The sequence below is a fragment of the Leuresthes tenuis genome, unplaced genomic scaffold (assembly GCF_036924035.1).
Source record: "Leuresthes tenuis unplaced genomic scaffold, fLeuTen1.0.hap1 SCAF_10, whole genome shotgun sequence".
Taxonomy (NCBI): domain Eukaryota; kingdom Metazoa; phylum Chordata; class Actinopteri; order Atheriniformes; family Atherinopsidae; genus Leuresthes; species Leuresthes tenuis.
Window position 1 is genome coordinate 15,683,286 of NW_027325364.1, and position 18,264 is coordinate 15,701,549.

The 18,264-nt window shown below is 40.4% G+C and overlaps 2 protein-coding genes across 4 annotated transcripts; both read left to right on the top strand.

The window, feature by feature from the left end:
- Positions 1 to 3,873: 3,873 nt before the first annotated feature.
- Positions 3,874 to 4,959, top strand: LOC140316539 (peptide YY-like). The gene is made up of 4 exons (XM_072394413.1): positions 3,874 to 3,914; positions 4,133 to 4,315; positions 4,417 to 4,509; positions 4,841 to 4,959. Exons 2-4 carry the CDS (start codon positions 4,152 to 4,154, stop codon positions 4,863 to 4,865), a joined length of 282 nt encoding a protein of 93 aa, XP_072250514.1. The 5' UTR covers positions 3,874 to 3,914; positions 4,133 to 4,151; the 3' UTR covers positions 4,866 to 4,959.
- Positions 4,960 to 6,770: 1,811 nt separating this feature from the next.
- pals2a (protein associated with LIN7 2, MAGUK p55 family member a) lies at positions 6,771 to 18,096 on the top strand. 3 transcript variants are annotated; one of them, XM_072394410.1, is made up of 13 exons: positions 6,771 to 6,918; positions 9,782 to 9,906; positions 10,742 to 10,860; positions 12,545 to 12,697; positions 13,322 to 13,471; positions 13,728 to 13,955; positions 15,556 to 15,687; positions 15,814 to 15,916; positions 16,043 to 16,114; positions 16,225 to 16,386; positions 16,494 to 16,696; positions 16,775 to 16,903; positions 17,006 to 18,096. In XM_072394410.1, exons 2-13 carry the CDS (start codon positions 9,876 to 9,878, stop codon positions 17,180 to 17,182), a joined length of 1,659 nt encoding a protein of 552 aa, XP_072250511.1. In that variant the 5' UTR covers positions 6,771 to 6,918; positions 9,782 to 9,875; the 3' UTR covers positions 17,183 to 18,096. The 3 variants fall into 3 exon arrangements, with proteins under 3 accessions (XP_072250511.1, XP_072250513.1, XP_072250512.1); XM_072394411.1 differs by lacking the exon at positions 6,771 to 6,918 and adding an exon at positions 8,714 to 9,287; XM_072394412.1 differs by lacking the exon at positions 9,782 to 9,906.
- Positions 18,097 to 18,264: the final 168 nt, after the last annotated feature.

Genomic DNA, 18,264 nt, shown 5'->3' on the forward strand with positions numbered 1-18,264 from the left:
TGGGGCCTATTAATGAGTGACTGTCTGGTGGAGGACTGCCCCAGTAAATAGATTTAAAAAACAAAATCTTTTGACATGATATGTTGTCTTTCTACTGTATTAAGTGCAATATAAATACAGTAGAAAGAGAGTCAATGTGATTAGCAAATCGTTCAATTCTATTCTATACATTTTTTAGAATACAAGTCAAATCTATTTGTATAGCACATGTCATGTACAAAACAATTCAAAGTGCTTTGCATACAATAAAAGCATTGCAGCGGGGAGTGGAAGAAGCATTAAGAATACAGAAAAGAATATAAAGAGAAAACGAATCAAATAATTCAAATGAAATTAGAATTATTAAAAACAAGCAACAGTCTAGATACATTAAAAGATACCGTGCAGATTTCATGCATATACAAATGAGAAAAGCAATGTTTTTAACCTGGATTTAATAGAAGGCACCCAAACCTTTTTATGATCAGACTGAATGTTTAATTCATCCTGATTTTTGTCCATGTAAGGAAATAAACATACGTTGGTCACAAAAATAGATCTTTGGAACACATTTTGTTGCCAGCTGGAGATGTAGAGAGAGCACTTTTACACACTTAACTGGAAATAAACAATTTTGCTCTGCTGTTATGATTACAGTTATGTCCCTACCAGTGGCTGCAGGGACACAAGTGTGAGTCTTCTTTTTAAGGTTTGAATCCATCAGCATATGAGAAAGTAATGACATACGTGACTGCATTTTGACTACAAGGGAGTAATAATACCTTGTTGAACGGCACCTCTTCAAAATATCAATATTTGAATAAATGACGGTTCCTTCTGTGTAGATTTAAAACAAAAATCATAAAATCAAAGTTAACTCGTAGACCTTCAAAGCTGTGCAAGGAAAACACTGGAATATTCCAACCTGCAGTTTGATGTTTGCAAAAAAAGAAAAGAGTTTTAGAAACAATATCTCGATAAAAGGGGGTCACGGAAACATAGCATTCAAGCTGATGTTTTCAGCCAATACAGACAAACTGATTACGTCTTACAAGAAAAGACCTGCTGGCCAAACTATTGTGACATGCATTATCCTCGCACTTACATGCACTAAAAGACTGACCAGTAAATGTGCAAGTAAGCACTTTAAAGTGTGTCTTTGGCAGAGAACCCGCATTCACGATGCAGCTCTGAAAACTCTACAACCTACAATTTGAAAATGTAGGTTGGAACATTTTAAATTTGAAAGATCGGCTGTAAGTACACTGTTTATGTAGAGAATCAGAAAACTGAGTGTGGAGACAAATATACACAAAGATGCATAAAAACTCAGAGTGAATACACACACACATACACGTAATACTACGTGTGCCCTCATAACTCCCAAGTAGGTGACCATTACACTTCATTGACTTACTGTCAGAGCATTAGCTAAATGTGAATATGCAATGAAGCAGGAGCTGCCCGTGCAGAGCCCGACACGTCCTGGTGTTTGAATGTTCGTGACTTGAGCTTGCGTTTTGAATTCACACCGTCCAAAAAGGAGGAAACTGATGTTCAAACACAAGCACAGACACAGGAAAAGACAGTTTGTAAATTTATGTTTTTTAAAATTTATTTCAATGCAAGAGAAGTTAAGTTTGTTGAGAAAAAAAATGTTTAAAAATGTTGTGGTTTATCTCAATATGCTGTTTCTTTTGATTAATCATTCGAGCCTTTGGGTACCCGTTTATATTGAGCCAGCTTCTCCAGTGGATGCTAGACAGAAAATTGAAATGTTTCACTTAACGTTTGCCACGCTTGCTAATATCGTCATTACCCTCACAAGCATTTTACCCACTGTTGTGCAGCCATTAGGAGTCATGGTGTTACACTCGTCGATGGAGTAGATTATGAAGAAAAGGAACATTCAAACATTTTTTCCATAAGCAGCACATTTTGTACCCCATTTTTCCACTTTAATTAAAGAAGCCTATATGAAGCACAACGCTTTCTGCCCTATAATTGTGAGCATCAAATTCTACCACCGTGTGTGTGCCTGCCGACGAAATGTTTTACAGATAGAAGAGCATGTTAATCAGTAGTTGTTCATTACTCCCCCAGTACGCAACTAGATGGCATTTAATGATCTATTTCCCATAACCTCCAGTCATGATGCTCAGTGTCAGTCCTCTGTTGAAAGCCCACCTGTTTTCTAGGTGGTTAAAAATCCAACATACGCACTGATGAAAAGTATTTAGCTTCCTCTGATATCAGTCTCTTCCCTGCGGGTGAGTTCGCACTTGGCTGCAGTCCCCAGTTTTCTCTTGGTGAACGAGCTCATGAGGAGAGATCACATCAACTGTATCAGACAAGACACTTAAAGGACTCTGTGTTGTAGCCACCTGGCCCTCATTTGTCAGCAAGCTACCCGCTGGCTGAGATGACTGAGCATGTAAATTGGGCATCTATTACTGACCAGTCTCCACACGACACGTTTTATTTCTGAGCCGAAGAATTACTCCACAAAGAAAAATAGCAATAATGCTGAAAAAGCGTTAGCACATGCTGTCCAACAGTCATGTATGGCTGCATATTATTGTCTTTTTGGCTTAGAAGGGATACTTTGTGGATATCTTAAAATGTAAACACAGTGTGTCATGAATAAAGCCACTCTGGAGTACAGCGGCTGAACATTTAGTATATAATGCAGGGCTGAAGTTTGTAGTTTTTCTTTCCCTGTAAGAAGTGCGCTGAAGCTCCTGCATGACAGTCAAACATGACAACAGCACCAATCTACTGTCAAATTTCAGCTGAGTGCTCTTCAGAGAAAATAGATGCCATTAAAGTCGTCTTACAGTTTAGGGGCTGTAAGCGTTTTGTGTCCTCTATCACCTGGAATTGGAAGTTTATGGGCTTGTCTGATTTATTGCTCTTTCTTGAACAATTTGGCATCATTTGGCCCTGTGCTCCGTGGTTTGGTAAGACTTGACGACTTAAGACAACTGCCCGCCAGTTAATAGTTAATAGTGTTGAAAGTAGAGTTTACACCCTGCAGATATAAGAGAAGTTAAGAGAATCAAGTCTTTGACTCGATCGTCTAAGTGTGAGTCCAAGACATGGTGAAGAAGCCATTTTGATCATCATGTGTAAATGAAAGCCATAACTGGCCCTACTTCTGATTTTTATTTCGTGTCTGGATGCAGACCCCCTCCACATTGTTCAGCCGACTGTAGCATCATCTTTCCAAACACCTGGGGCATTCAAACATTTTGCAACTTAATGTGAAAACAACTGACCATCATCAGCCATTTGAAGTTACACATCATCAGCTTTATGAAAACCAGTCATGCTGGTTTTCATCTTTCAAATGCACTGTCTAAATTAATAAAGATGTTAGACTCTGCCTACACTTGAGTGGACTTCGCCAAGAGACCTCCTCAGTCAAACATCTGCCCTCAATGCAGAAAAAAAAGAGCAAACGTGAAGGAAAAAATACTGAATTAAAAAAAACGTCAGTAATCAATTACGTGAGGCTGTTTGGCCTCTTGATTAAACTCACTGCTTGCTCCAAACGAGTTGATCATGATGTAAAACATGATATTATGATACAGGAATAATCAAATCCCTGCAACATGTTCATTTCAAATGCGGTTCATCTGAATTTATTGACAAAAAGAGTGACGTATACTCCATGAGGTCCGATTTTAATTAACCTAATGCTGACACTTCCTTTTGTGTTTTGTGTAACTGTGCATCTCCATTTGTTTCACTGCTTTGCCATCACAGGTTTAATTAAGCTGATGAATCAACAGATATTTCTCAGGAGTAACTTTAAAGAAAATGACCCCCCCCCTCCCCACGCAGAACGCACTGTATAAAAGATGGGCAATGTTGGGATTCTGACAGAGACGCCTCAGACAGTCAGAAAACCCACTACAGCTGTACTTTTAACTGTAAGGATATTTAATTTTTTCTAACATTTCAACTGAAAGGCTTACTTCTTGATTGTGGGCAGGTAGTTCTAGATGTAACCGCTTTAATGGCTCCAGATAATTAGCCATCTGAGTATAAATCTAATATGGAGCTTGTGTTTTTCTAATTTTGGTATAGGCTTTGTTGTAGGACAATCATCCTTTACACTTCATTCTGACTTAATTTTCCTTTGATCCAGGAAACCCTCCGACGCTGTGATGTTGCCGAGCATTCTGGCTTTCTGCCTGCTGGTTTGCATTCACTCTGGTATAAATGCATATCCAGTCAAGCCTGCTGGTCCACGGGAAGGAGCACCACCTGAGGAGCTTGCCAAGTATTATTCTGCACTGAGACACTACATCAATCTCATTACGAGACAGAGGTTGGTCTTTGAACTTCTATGATTATTGTAGGTGGGGGTAAATCATGATAATGTGCACAATACGTATTTAATAGCTGCTCAAATCTTTTTTTAATGCACAGGTATGGGAAAAGAGACACTCCAGACACTGTGTTTTCAGATGTGTTGATGGGGGAGATGAACACAGAGAGTGTTCCAGGGTCCGACTATATCAGGTAAATTACTTTGCTGTTTGTTTGTTATGTCTATTGTCTCTATCATAAATGTGCATGACAAAAGAGTGAAAAGCTTTAATAAAAAACATTAACTCAATAAAACAGGTAAAAAAAAAATAATCTATTACTATGAAGCTATTTTTTTTTTCATTTATATTTTAATTGTTTCATTTTGCTTTATGCTGGTGTCTATGGTCATAGTTAAGGGTGGTACTGTGTTGGGCTGAATCCATTTTTTTTCTAATAGACTTGGTTCCAGCCATAGGATATGGAAAATGTCTTACTGTACTTAGTCTTGAATGTTTTGTAACCTCTGTATGTATTCATGTAGGTATGAGGGGCTGCCTGTGTGGTGATGCAGCTGGAGCCGTCACTTTGAGACAAACTTTGAAGCTGCTCCGGTGTCTCTTACTGATTTAAAATGAACTTATGTTGCATGGAATAAACGCTGTGTGAAGAAACTTCTCTATATATTTGAATGTACTGTCGCACATTTTATTTATTTATCATGGATTGCATACAGATGTGCACAATTCTCCTGGTTATTGTTGGATTATAGATGGTTGAAGATGTAGACATATTACTTTGGTATCGGAAGTCTTACCGATTCCAGAGAACTGCAGATATGCTACATGGAGTGCTCCAAGAGAAACCAGAACATTATGGGATGTAGGCACCAAATCCACTATTCTGAACTCTGAAGTCTGAGATGATGAGAATATCAAAAGACAGATACTTCAATGACCATGTATCCAGGGAAATTAATCACCAGGTTTCTATTGTTTCAAAATATGGTTAAAACTGGGGTGAGACTCAAAACTTGGACACTATTATGCTTGTAAATATACTCGTATGGGTCTATCATGTCACTCTTGGTCACTTGGACTGACATGTGGCAAGTAGTACAACATAGTTGATGGGTTAACAGTGCTCTCTCCTGGTGAACTGACTTCTTAACAGTTTGAGAAGAGGGCAAAATATATGTTATTTCAACTGCTAATGTCACCTTTGTGGAAGGGTTCAATAGAAATTATTTGTAAAACTGAGCATCCCATAGTTAGCTCATTGGTTATATTGAGCCTGCTGAGATACACCTGCAGTCCGACTAAAAAAAGCCTCACTGTTTAATCCTATCAAGTGACCTGGATACATCAAAAGCAAGACATGGAACGCTGTAGTGCAAGCTCTCTATATAAACATGCATTACTTAAAAATCTGGTTTTCTGTGAACATTTAGTGAATGGGACATTTTTTTGTGCTTCATGCTGACCTGTAGACGGCAGCATCAATGAAATGACATTATCTGAATAGTATTTGTAGCCAAATGTGGAGATAGTCAATTGTAGCAGAATATTTTCTCATTGGGGAAGGTATATCCACAAAGTGTCATTTGTAAAAGTGTTGCTTATTCTCACATTGTTACTGATTAATGTCCACGTATTGCCAGAGTGAAAAAAAAGAAAGAAAAAAAAACAGATTTATTTATTGATACACGCCACATCCAGAATTCCACATCCACAGCTTTAAAGCATAACTTTAATGTTGATTTTTGGAAATCGTAGTCACTGTGTCCTCCTGGCTCAAGAGAAGAGGGGCAAATCTGGTTTGTTATGAGTGCAAAATTCAGAAGCCAGCATCTTTGATGTGATGAGTGAGCATTAGTGCACATGGCATGGGTAACTTGCACTTCCATGCGAACATCATGAATGCTGAATGTTATATACAGGTTTTGCAGCAACATGCTCTGCCTTCTTTGATGACATCTTTTTTTTCTAAAGGCCTTGCTTATATTAAGCAAGACAACATGAAATCACATTTCCCATATATTACAACAGCATTGCTTCATGGTAAAACTCACCGGTCAGCTTCATTATGAAACAATAAATATTGAATACTAAACTGATGAGTGGATAACATCCTTTATCAACCAAGGATGGGAAAAATCGTACACTCTTAAAACCCTTCCAACAAATTCTCAAAGACTTATAGAGTAAGTCAAATAAATAAATAAAAATCAGGGGCAATTTTTTCCTGTAATCCAAAGAAACGTGAAAAAATAGAATAAAAAAACCCCCACAACAAATATTTTATCTAATCTCTTTATCATCTCAAATCAAACAGGATGGAGATAATCAGATAATCATATCAGCATGATTGATTTACAAAGAATCCAAAGGGGTCTGTAAGTGGGTGTAAAATTACCAGTAAATGATATGGGTGAGCTGTAAGAGATTTCAATGGGCTACATATAACTTGAACAGCACTGCATGACATTTGCTCTGGAGAGGGGGCTCAGGCAGCACACTGGAGATGCACCTCCAAGTTATTATTGCGCAAAAGATTGGCTAATTATGGAGCTCTGAAGTAAAGGCGAGCATGGAAGGGTACTGGTTACTTACGATACACTAGGTAAAGTATCATTCATTTGAAAACTTATAAAGGGACGTTCTCATCATAGGACTTTCTGGTTTTCGGCTTTCACTGAACCTACAGCTAATGTTAAGCACTGCTAGCTACTAACTAGCTAGCTTTATAACATGAGTTAGCCAACTTTCCTTTAACGCTTATTGCACAGCAGCGACCGAAACACCAACGATTGTGGTTATCTGGCTTAATTTGCCGACGTATGTTGAAGTATGAATTCCCGGGTTATTTGTGAGACTGGAAGATAGTTTACATCATACGACAGTAATTGCTACCAGTCATTAGCATTGCTAACTTGCTCGCATGTGAGCTACAAACCCACACGGGACACACACCGATTAAATACGACCGAAGAAGACCTGACCTCGGCCAGTTTCAGTGTTGCCAACTATACCTATAAATCATTGTTGTATTTTAATTGATGGTGAAATAAGGGGTTACCACAGATAAGGCTAATTACCGTTCTAGCTAAACAATTTGATGATGGTTACACGTGCGCGTGTAGCTTGACAGTAGATAGTGATCGCCGGAGCAAAACGTTTCCTGAAGAGATCGATTCTGAACGAACTGGTTCAACTTACTTCTCCATGACTCGAGAAACTGCAAACAGCGAGTGTTCACTCTCACACTTTCTCTTCACGTGTTTGACAAGAAAAAAAAGAAAAAACTTTGGCGCATCTGTTTGCTCCATGTGGGCAAACACCAGCAGTGTTTAACCGACTGTGGGGTTGGAACAGATTACATTATGTGGTCACATACTGAACATAAAGTTTATGGCAATCTTTGTAATAAGCACTGCAGTGTATTAGTTAACAACAACGTTTAGAACTAAACATTAAAAATATTGCACCATGTAGTTAGAAATTGATACAAAATTGATTTTCAGAGATGATTCTTTTCACTCCTTACACATCTCATGGTATACTCGAAGCAAATGGATTTAGTATATAATCCAACATGGATTTAGTATATTTAGCACATTTAGTTGGTCGAGTCAGATTAGCATCTCAAATACAGCACCACCCCTGCAATACAGCAGTCTACAGTCTGCATTTTTTTTCTACAACATTAGGGAAGCTGACGCCTTTGGTCACATAACTCATGAGCAGTTCATCTTTAAGATGTTGATTTTCAGTGTTGATAAAATGGGGAAAAAAACCCATTATCAATGAATCATTGTTAAAAAAAACAAGCCAGAGGGTAAAAACTGATAGTCAGGAGAAGATATTTGGCTTTTAGGGTTGATTGAATCATATTTCTCTTACGAAAGCACACTTAAAAGGTTTACAGGTGAACTGTATTGTTTTCTTTTAAGCTTTTGTGGCAACATTTCAAAGATGTGATCAAATCTCTGTTAAATTCAATTCACTTTGTTCATTTGACACCAAACGTTGCCATGCTTATCAGAAAGAAGGGGTTGTGCCAGCTCATTGAGGGTAGCTGTGCTTCTTCTTTCAATGGGGAAATGGCTTGGTCCCCTTGTTTTAGTGGATGTACCGTGTTTTAAAAACCAAAACTGCATACGCACACTGACTTTAATACGTTTTAATACCATTGTCATCAGTACTTTGGCAAAGGTATTTTATCACCAGTGAAAGTCTTAATTCTGGTCCAGCTTGAGGTTTAAAAATGAGGGGGAAAAAGGGCTATGTTTAGATATTAAGGACTGTGTATTGAATGCTGTTGTCCAGGAGTGATGCATGTTTCTGCAAATGGAATTTGTTGTCCAAAGTAGATGACTTGGACCACTGTTGGCTACAAAAATCTTCTTATTGATTCAACTTAAAACGTATTCCACTTAAGTGAAAGGTTTAGTGCTCTTCTGGTATTTTTAAAGTCACAGAACTGAAATTTTAGCCGTCACATCGGAGATAGAGCAGCCATCTCAAGTGCCACCCAGACAGGAACTAGCGAAATTACTTGTCGGGTAAAAACCAAGCGACTCTGACCGAGTGATTCTAACCCCAACCAGATTATCTTGGTGAGCTAGTACAGTTTTCACAAGCTCTATTTTGTACAATTTTGATCAGACCAACACGTTCACATGCATTTAAAAAGCCTGGTGTTGACCGAACTGAACACAATAGTCATTTTTTCTCTCGTGTCATGTAAACATGCCTGCTGACTCAACATGAGAGCTATGGGCAATGAAAGCTCCCTGAGGGCAAAGCTCATTTATCAGCGTGATCTGCTTTTATTGTCACCCAGTAGGGCGTGGGCTTTCTGGCACATTTGCCACTAATAATGAAACGAATGCTCTTCTCTGTTTAGGCCAGAGGTACCACCCGAGTGCTTTTTAGAAAACAGTGCTCATTGTTGGCCTGCCTCACTGATGATTTAAACACAGTTGGTCGGTGAGTTCTTGTCTTTTAATTTTTACGTTTGGCTCTGTGTAATCAGTGGATTTTATTGACACTATACGGACGCAGTATAATGTTGCGTTTATGATGTGCACACAGTCCAGTTTGTGGTTGAACATGGTCGCCCGTGTCAACGAGGCCCACATCGTAGCACAGCGGTGGTAGATCTGTTTTTGTCCGTTTGGAGAGCACGCTTGTACAGAAAGCCTCTGTTGTGTGTGGCTGGTACAACCTTTTACCAGAGGGACGAGAGACATATCAGCTGTCATTCAATTGTCTTCTTTGTCATTCTCCTGTTTAATAAGTGCCCTTTTGTGCTAACGTGCAGATATCACATTCAGACAATTGCTATTTTGTGTTTGTCATTTGTTTATTTCTGTCGGCTTTCTTGAACGTTATTTTTAGAAAATGTGAGCTTGGTTTATATCATTTGGTGATCTCATATTTGTGCACTACACTGACTTGAGTTGGTTTCCTACCTTGTCCAGCTCTCCAGTTGCTCTGGTTTCTGTAAGCGAGCAGTTGGGTGGCTTTTGACCCGGTTTAGAGTGTTTCACCGTCCCGAACTGAAGAATAATAAATATGACTGTGGCCAATGCAAAGTCTGGCTCAGGTAAGCCGTCAAAGACAAAGTCCTAAATCTATTTTGTAAGCAGTTTAATAAAGTTATTATTTTGTTTGTGTCTTCATTATCCATTTTGCACGGAAACTGACATTTCGTCAACACTGTCCAGAGATGGTTGTGTGGGCGTGTCTGCTGCTGCCTGTGAGCCTCCACATGTGTCCTCATAATTGTAATTGATAATTGTATATCAAGAAAAAGAAACTCTTTGATGCATGATGCACTTGTAAAACAGCCTACTGCTTTAATTCTTTAACAACAGCTAAACTAATTTCTGTGATCGGACTCTCTCAGTTTGTTGTCTTCAAACGACGTGAAAGAAAGATCTGAGTCTTCTCCTGACAGACGAAGCAGAATCCATGATTAGTTCGGTTTTAATGGGGGAAAAAAACCCATTACTTTAAAGTAAAGAGAAGAAACTTGCTTTAATATGTTGGCTTATTAATCAAACCACTTGCAGCATTTATGCAAAAGCAGCTAGTTGTTATACGGCTTCATTTTCTGGCTGTTTGCTGTCAGTCACTACCAGACAAATCTTGTCCAACATTTCCTTTGTGACCCTCGGTGCTTGTTGCTGCTGCAGTAGAAGTGAGTGATGTTCCTTGTGAACTGGCCCATTGATTCACTGTCCACTTGTTCTTGCTTTATACGTCTTACTGCAGTAAAAGCTTATTTTTTTTCTTCCCCCCATCAATATTTTAATTTGCTCAGAGTGTTGATTGTATTTTTTCTAGCGAGTGATCAGCCTCCACTTTGCAGCCAGTTTTTAAGCTCAAATGTTGGTGTTTTTCAGCCAGATGTCTTAGCTGTATTTCTTTTTCTCCAGCCATGCAGCAGGTACTGGACAACCTTAAAGACTTGCCATCGGGCACAGGAGCTAAAGACATTGACCTCATCTTCCTCAGAGCCATCATGGAGAGCCGCATCGTCCGCTCCCTCGCTAAGGTAAAGCACGCGTTTACCGATACTTCTCCAGTGTATTTGTGTGCTACAACTGGCCCCTCAAGCTTAGCAAGAAATGGGAAGCCCTTTCAAGATCGTGTTTAACTTTATTGTAAAATAGAGTTCACCAACATATGCTAACCAGGTAGCCAGTGCTGAGGTGTGTGTGGACGTCAGGACAGACTTGAGACAAATAAAGATGGGAATTATATGCTTTAAATACAAGCATTAACCACAATCAAGCTGCATTATGGGATGTGGTATCCATTTTTCAGGTTCAAATTTATTTGCATAAATTTTGTCAGCGATTCTAGATCAGTGTCTGTGAGAGGAGTGAAAGGTTTATTCTGTGCATGACCGAATGACGGACCTCATGTTGCCTTTCATTTAATTATAAAGTAACCCGTAACGCTGAAGCTTAAGTAGTCTGAACTCCTCTTGAACATCTGTACAATGAGTTTCGATCATACCTAAAAAGAGGCTGAAAGTGCCCCTAAGGGGATGGTGATGTAACACTATCCTGAAAAAAAAAATGTCCCGCTAAGATTGAGGTCATCAGGTCAAACCACCATTTCTATTAATAGAATATTTTCGTGGAAAAGGTGTCACAGAGGCAGGTCACCGTCCTCATTTCTGAGAGAAAGATCACAGCTTTGAATAGAAAAGTGATTTTCTTTTCGTAGAAGTGCCCATATTTCATGTTAATAGATGCTGTATGTTGGGGCTTTCTGGAGGGCCTCTGACCTTTGACCATTGCCATGGTAACCAACATTAAAATCAATATTTGGGTGCTTCATTTTGATGTTATATATTCTTAAGCACAAAAATCACAAAAAACATCTAATTTCAAATAAGAAATAGTAATGCAGCATTGGTTGTGCATTAATAATAATTATTAGTTGTGACCATGTAGCAAAGTGACAACGACAGCTACACCAAAAGGTGCTTATAAAAATGAGGTGTTTGGATACAGGTTATGTGGAATAACGCCAGATTTAGCAAAGATAAGCCCGTGATTCAACATTACAGTATGAACTGATTAATTTTCCTTTATTTCTGTGTGTCAAAATGGGAGTTTGATCCAAAAGCCCATAAAATTTCATACAAGAATAACAATATGCGCTAATTTTAAACCTAATTTTAATATAATAAAGTATTGTAGTTCTCCGTCTGCTTAAACAGGAGCCAGTTCCATCGGCCTCAGTAGCACCAACAGAAGTATCTCGGCTAAGTTTCCAGAAACATGCTATATGCTGTATCATCTGAATTGTAAAGTGAAATGACTATGAAGGACCATTTTGTTGTTAAGTTTGCACAAACAGGCCCATTCGTCTGCCACAACAGAACCATGGATTGCTTTGTGTGTCGAGTAGATGGTGGAGGAATTCACTGTGATGCCCTTTTTATTTAATTTTGTCCTGGGTTGTTAAACAATGCATGGGTTCACCCAAACAAACGACAACAACAACAACAACAAAAATTATCAAAAAAAAAATCAATCAGTGTAGCAGCACCACAGGAAATAGGCTCGTTTGTGAATTCCGTCTGTTGTTTCATTAAGTTATCATTATGACTCGTACTCGACAATCCTGATTGTTTTGTTGGCTAATTGTACAAGTGTAATAACTAATAATAATCAGTTTTATGATTTATTTATTTTTTTTTTTTACGGCTTGTGTGGGTTTAGGCTCACGAGCGTCTCGAGGAAGTTAAGTTACAAGCCGTGCAGGACAATAACGTTGAGCTGGTGGCAGAGATCTTGGACTCCCTCAACAACCTGCCAGAAAAAGATGCTGCCGCTGCTGAGCTTGTCAGGATCCTTCAGGAGCCACACTTTAAGGTATTTAGGAACCGTATCCCTCCCTCGTTGTTACTGTGTTGACATGCCTGTGTTTACTGGTGTGTGTGTGAGTGGATATCGGAGCTTTCTCCTGCCAACTAATCCCTCATTTTCCCTGGCATGCCTGAGATGTGCACATTGGTTTCCTTGTCACCTTGAACATTTTCAACCACTTATGCTTTTGCGGCATCAGAGGGTGGAGCTGTCTTTCCCTCACCCAATAGCAGGCAGAGTTATGTGGGTAACGTCACGGGGGAGAAGGATGTCAGTGAATCTTTACATTTGCTGATGCAGTTTGTCTGTATTCTCTATACGATGCTGGCTTTATTTTGTGGCTGCTAGGGTAAGAATGAGACTGCTTTGTCTTGTCTTTTCGTCAGTTGTTGGCCAGTGCTGTCACGAACAAAACATGCACGGTAGACTTATTTTTTGTCTTCATTAGCAATTTATCAAAAGCATGTTGCTGTGCTGCTCATTGTCCTTATTATTTCGGTGGGTGGAACCACAGTGTCATCTGTCTTGATCGAGTGGGTAAAAAAAAAAAGAAAAAAGAAGAAGCTTTTGGGAGTTTCAAGACTGAGCCAGGACATTGTGTCTTTACTTCTCTCTCTTGCTCTCTTTCAGTCTTTGATAGAGGCCCACGACAAAGTGGCTGCAAAGTGTTATGAAATGCCTCACACTACGGCTAACAGCAATTCCACGTTGACGAGTTCACTCATGCCTGCTGATGCTGTGAGGATGATTGGCATCCAGAAGAAAGCTGGGGAACCACTGGTAAGTTAGCCAGACATTGATGTTAACTGCAGCTCTCCAGAGGAAACCTTTAATACTCCTTAGGGGCTGTAAAGTGCTTTGCATGTTTTGTATTTTATTGACCATCTGTTTGGAAGTAGTGACTCAGTTTTATGTGTTAATTTTAAGTAGGACGGGTTCTTTCCCAGCAACCAGGTAGACCAAACTGTGAAACGGGCCTCGCTGTGATTTATGAACTGTGGAAGTGGGGTACTGACAGACTCGCACTCTATTTCAGGGTGTGACGTTCCGTGTGGTGCAGGGAGAGATGGTGATCACACGCATCCTGCATGGCAGCTCCATCGACAGGCAGGGGATGCTGCACACGGGGGATATCATCTGCGAGGTCAACGGTCGGGAGGTCGGGAGCAACCCTCATGAACTCCAGGAGCTGCTGAGTGCCTGCAGTGGAAGCGTCACACTCAAAGTCCTGCCAAGCTACAAAGACACACCTGCACCGCCACAGGTGAGCAGAAACGATTCCTCTACTTCCGTGCATCCTGCTGAATTGGCACATTTGGTTCAATTCAACTCAAGTCCAGTTGCGTTCAATTCAAACATTTCTGCGAAAGAAATTCCGTGAAAATCAGGACCATGAGCGATTAGGAATTTTTATTCCCCTGGATTATGGCTGCTCAGGATTTGCATTGAGCCCGTTTGGGATTGGTTGTAAGCTGCCTGACATGACTGATTACAGAATGCAAGGCTTTTGAAAACTGAGCCCACGAGGATCTATTAATAACACTCCACACTTTAACTAGGACATACAGCACTCTGTTCACTGGAGCACGCCCCTCTTGTCCTTACTGTAACAGGCACGCACGGCAGCTGACACCAGGGAGTAGTACGTAAGGTTATGTCAGACACCAACCCTTATGCCAAGAATGACCAAAATGATCTCTCTGTTCTGCTGTTTCGCCCTGTGCCTGTTGGGTTTTCTTCTGTGGAAATCTTCCCTAGTGCTCGGTCTTATCTGCTGGTGTCGAAGTTGCACCGGGTCCATCTCATTCAGCCCTTTGAGTTTGAGTATTCACAGCGACGACTACAAATTACAAGCTGCCTGACAGATAGTTAAATCAGCTGAAAAAAAAAGGCCTTGTCCTGAAAGAGCTGTTTAAGAATCAACTATAGAGTAAATTCACGGCTTGGATGTAAAAGAGCAGAGAGTGAGATTTTGTGACATCTGGTTGCAAAGCTGCATTCTGAACTGATGATTCCTCTGCTGTGGAAAATCTGCTGTGGAAAATGTGAAAAATGTGAAAGGCCCTCTCCAGAGCCAGTGCTGGCTCTTTTGTTATTCATAGAAATGATTGGAAATTGACCTGCAGCACATACACATTTAAACTGCTCGCTCTAAGAAAACAAATGCACACTTAATTTCTATTTTCTCATGATTTTACACTAATGAAAACATGATCAGGCTGTTATTGCTGACTGATCAGAGCTCACTGAGTTTATAGCTACTGTTTATACCTGAAAATTGCAGTGGGTAAGTAGCCTTTTGCCTGCCATAGCATGGGAACTTTAAAGGGTTAATATATGACCTGAGAAAACTGTTATGTCCAGCTTGAGCAGCAGCCACTCAAAGCTAAACAGACACAGTAAAATCTGAAAGTGAAACCAAATCTGCAGCATCATAAACAGCTCATAAATCTCCCTGTTTCAGCAAAAACGTCCCACTTTGGGCTCAGATTTGATCCCTCCCTTTGTGGGAGTCGTTTTACCTAAAGAAATTGTGTTATCCAGTGAAGGAAAAGCTCGAGCTTTGCTTGCTCTGACATGAAAAGCCATGCATGAATGGAGAGCTTATCAACTGGAAATACCAAGGTATTCAGAAGGGAGGGAGGCTGTGTGGCGTGAATATTAACACACACACACACACACTCGCTACATCTTCACATAGCAAGTAGTTCCTGCTGTCGTTTTAATTCCATTTCACTGAACCGAATGATACCTTACGAGTGTCTAAGAAGGAAATTGTTTGCAGCATAAAGAATGAGGTTCCAAATATTGTTTGATGGAACTTTAAAAGGTGCACTGTCTTGTTCAAACCTTTTAAATTGTAGGTTTATCTGAAGCCACACTTCAACTATAACCCAGCCACAGACAACTTGATCCCCTGTAAAGAGGCAGGCCTGGCCTTCTCCAAAGGGGACATACTTCATGTTGTCAACAAGGAGGATCCCAACTGGTGGCAGGTGAAAAGGCACACGCTTACAAGCAGCTGCTGATGAGCCAGAAGGTTTCTTCGAAGAGATTAATTGGGTGGGTTTATTTTTATCTGTATGTAAAGTATTCAAACCAGCGGTCTTGTTTCCTTTAAGGCGTGCAAAGTTGTTGGTGGAGCTACGGGCCTCATCCCGAGTCAGTTTTTGGAGGAGAAGAGGAAAGCTTTTGTGAGAAGAGACTGGGACGCTGTTGGTTCAGGTCAGTGCAAGTCATAGTCCCCCTATCTTATCCTACTAGTTACTCTAGTTAAGCTTTCATAACAGTGAGACATCCCAGGTGTTTGGAGCCAGTGTTCTGACACCTTTTGTACTGTGTGTGTTTCAGGGACGCTCTGTGGCACTATAACCGCAAAGAAGAAAAAGAAAAAAATGATGTATCTTACTTCTAAAAACGCAGGTGTGTGTATAACAACCGATTTAATTAATTAATTTTTTTTATCATTTTTTTTGTTTTAAATGCATCGGTGACAAACAGCTCTCATTTAGCATGTGTATTGCCTTGAGCAGAGTTTGACCGTTATGAGCTGCAGATCTATGAGGAAGTAGCCAGGATGCCACCGTTCCAAAGGAAAACACTGGTTCTGATTGGAGCCCAGGGAGTCGGGAGGCGGAGCCTCAAGAACAGACTTATTGTCATGAACCCTCTGAGATATGGAACCACTGTCCCCTGTGAGTGTTTGAGACGGACAGCTGAGATCACTGAACTCTCTGCACTCTGGGTCCTGCCAGGGCACACGTCAGCCCTCTCCTGAATAATTTTTTTTCCCCCCCTTCAGTTACGTCACGCAGTTCCAGAGAAGAGGAGAAAGATGGGCAGAACTACTGCTTTGTGACGCGAGAAGCAATGGAAAAAGACATCAAGGAGAGCCGATATCTGGAGCACGGCGAGTACGATGGCAACCTTTACGGCACCAAGATCGACTCCATCCTCGAAGTGGTGGAAACGAGGCGAACGTGCATCCTAGACGTCAACCCACAGGTCAGTAAAAGATAGACTCTCCGTGTAAGGGGCTGTTTTTCCTAAACCTTGAGAAGTGACATTATATTTTATGCCCAGGCCCTGAAAGTGTTGAAGACGGCCGAGTTCATGCCGTTTGTGGTGTTTATTGCCGCTCCTGAGCTGGACACACTAAGAGATATGCACAAAGCTGTGGTCGATGCTGGCCTTACTACCAAACTACTCACAGTAAGATGACTTGAGTTCTTAAACCCTTTAATAACAGTAATGAGAGGAGTTTCAGTGATCAGTACTCAGGACTGAATGGGCTAACTCCCTTTTCTGTAACAGGAGAATGATTTAAAGAAGACGGTGGATGAGAGTGCCAGGATCCGGCGGGCGTACAGCCACTACTTTGACCTGACAATTGTCAATGACAATCTGGACAAGGCCTTCGACAAGCTGCAGGATGCCGTAGAGCGATTATTTGTAGAGCCGCAGTGGGTTCCAGTGAGCTGGGTCTACTGATGTTGAACCCCCTACTGGATGGACGCTGTCGTGTTTGCTGCCAGGCCCGGGATTAAAGATTTTCAACACTGTGCTGCATATACAAAGAGGGAGGCATCGACCATGTGTGATTTGGGTCTCACACGAAGCTGCATCAGAGTCACCTTAATCTGAATCGCCAGATTTCTTCCTAGCACACTATGCAACTCACAACATAAAGGAAGTGTACTTATTTATTGGCAAATTATTTTTTTTCGAGGATGTTTTCTATTCATATGGATTTGAGGGGGGAAAAGAAATTCTGGCCCTGGCGTCAGATCGTTTTTAAAGCGAATTGCCGCGTCCACTTTTAATTTCACATCTGTAAGATAGGTAAATTGTATTTATTCTGCAGGAGCGAGGGCTCGCTCATTGTAAAGGATGATACCTCAGTGTTAACAGTTTACAGTGCACATACGTCCGGTGCTTCATCTCATTTTGTCACTTCAGACTTCTTGTCAGTTGCGCAGTGCAGTCTGAGACCTTTTTGTCTCCAGAAAGCAACTTTACCTCCCCATTCATGTTTGCCAGATGCTGTGCAATGTTGCACAGGAAAAAAAAAAGCAATACTGTAGTATTAACCCATCATTTCTCTTGTCACTCATGCACAAAAGACATTATGATTATTATTAATGCTAATTTCATTGTCACACATCAAAGAACTTGTGTTTGACCGTTAGACCAGTGGCGTTGGTGCCGTGTTCGTGATAGAAAAACTTTCCACAGGACTCTTGAAACGGGGTACTGAATCTCAGAGAACCATCCCTTTTGATGTGATATTACTAAAATATAACAGTTTAAAATGAAGTTCATATTTACTTATAAAAAGGTATATTTTACAGGAGTTCAGATAAGATGTATTTTCAGATGTCGAATAAATAACTGGTGTTTTCTAATGATCTGCTTTGCTTTTGCCTTCTTTCTTTCGGCAGAACTAGCAAACGGAATGTATTTGGGAGCTGAGGAAAAGCAACAACTTGTTGTTTTCGTCGTGGTTTAGCGCCATGAAAGTATGCACTCATAAGCTGAAACAGTTTCCAGTATTTGTCTGCACCGCAGCACTC

What these genes read in the sequence shown, in the direction of transcription:
- pals2a (XM_072394410.1), top strand. Translation starts at nt 9,876, where the DNA reads ATGACTGTGGCCAATGCAAAGTCTGGCTCAG. An exon ending in AGAAAGCTGGGGAACCACTG is followed by an intron (nt 13,472 to 13,727) that starts GTAAGTTAGCCA and finishes ACTCTATTTCAG; the next exon opens with GGTGTGACGTTCCGTGTGGT. An exon ending in AGGATCCCAACTGGTGGCAG is followed by an intron (nt 15,688 to 15,813) that starts GTGAAAAGGCAC and finishes GTTTCCTTTAAG; the next exon opens with GCGTGCAAAGTTGTTGGTGG.
- LOC140316539 (XM_072394413.1), top strand. Translation starts at nt 4,152, where the DNA reads ATGTTGCCGAGCATTCTGGCTTTCTGCCTGCTGGTTTGCATTCACTCT. An exon ending in AATCTCATTACGAGACAGAG is followed by an intron (nt 4,316 to 4,416) that starts GTTGGTCTTTGA and finishes TTTAATGCACAG; the next exon opens with GTATGGGAAAAGAGACACTC. An exon ending in CCAGGGTCCGACTATATCAG is followed by an intron (nt 4,510 to 4,840) that starts GTAAATTACTTT and finishes GTATTCATGTAG; the next exon opens with GTATGAGGGGCTGCCTGTGT.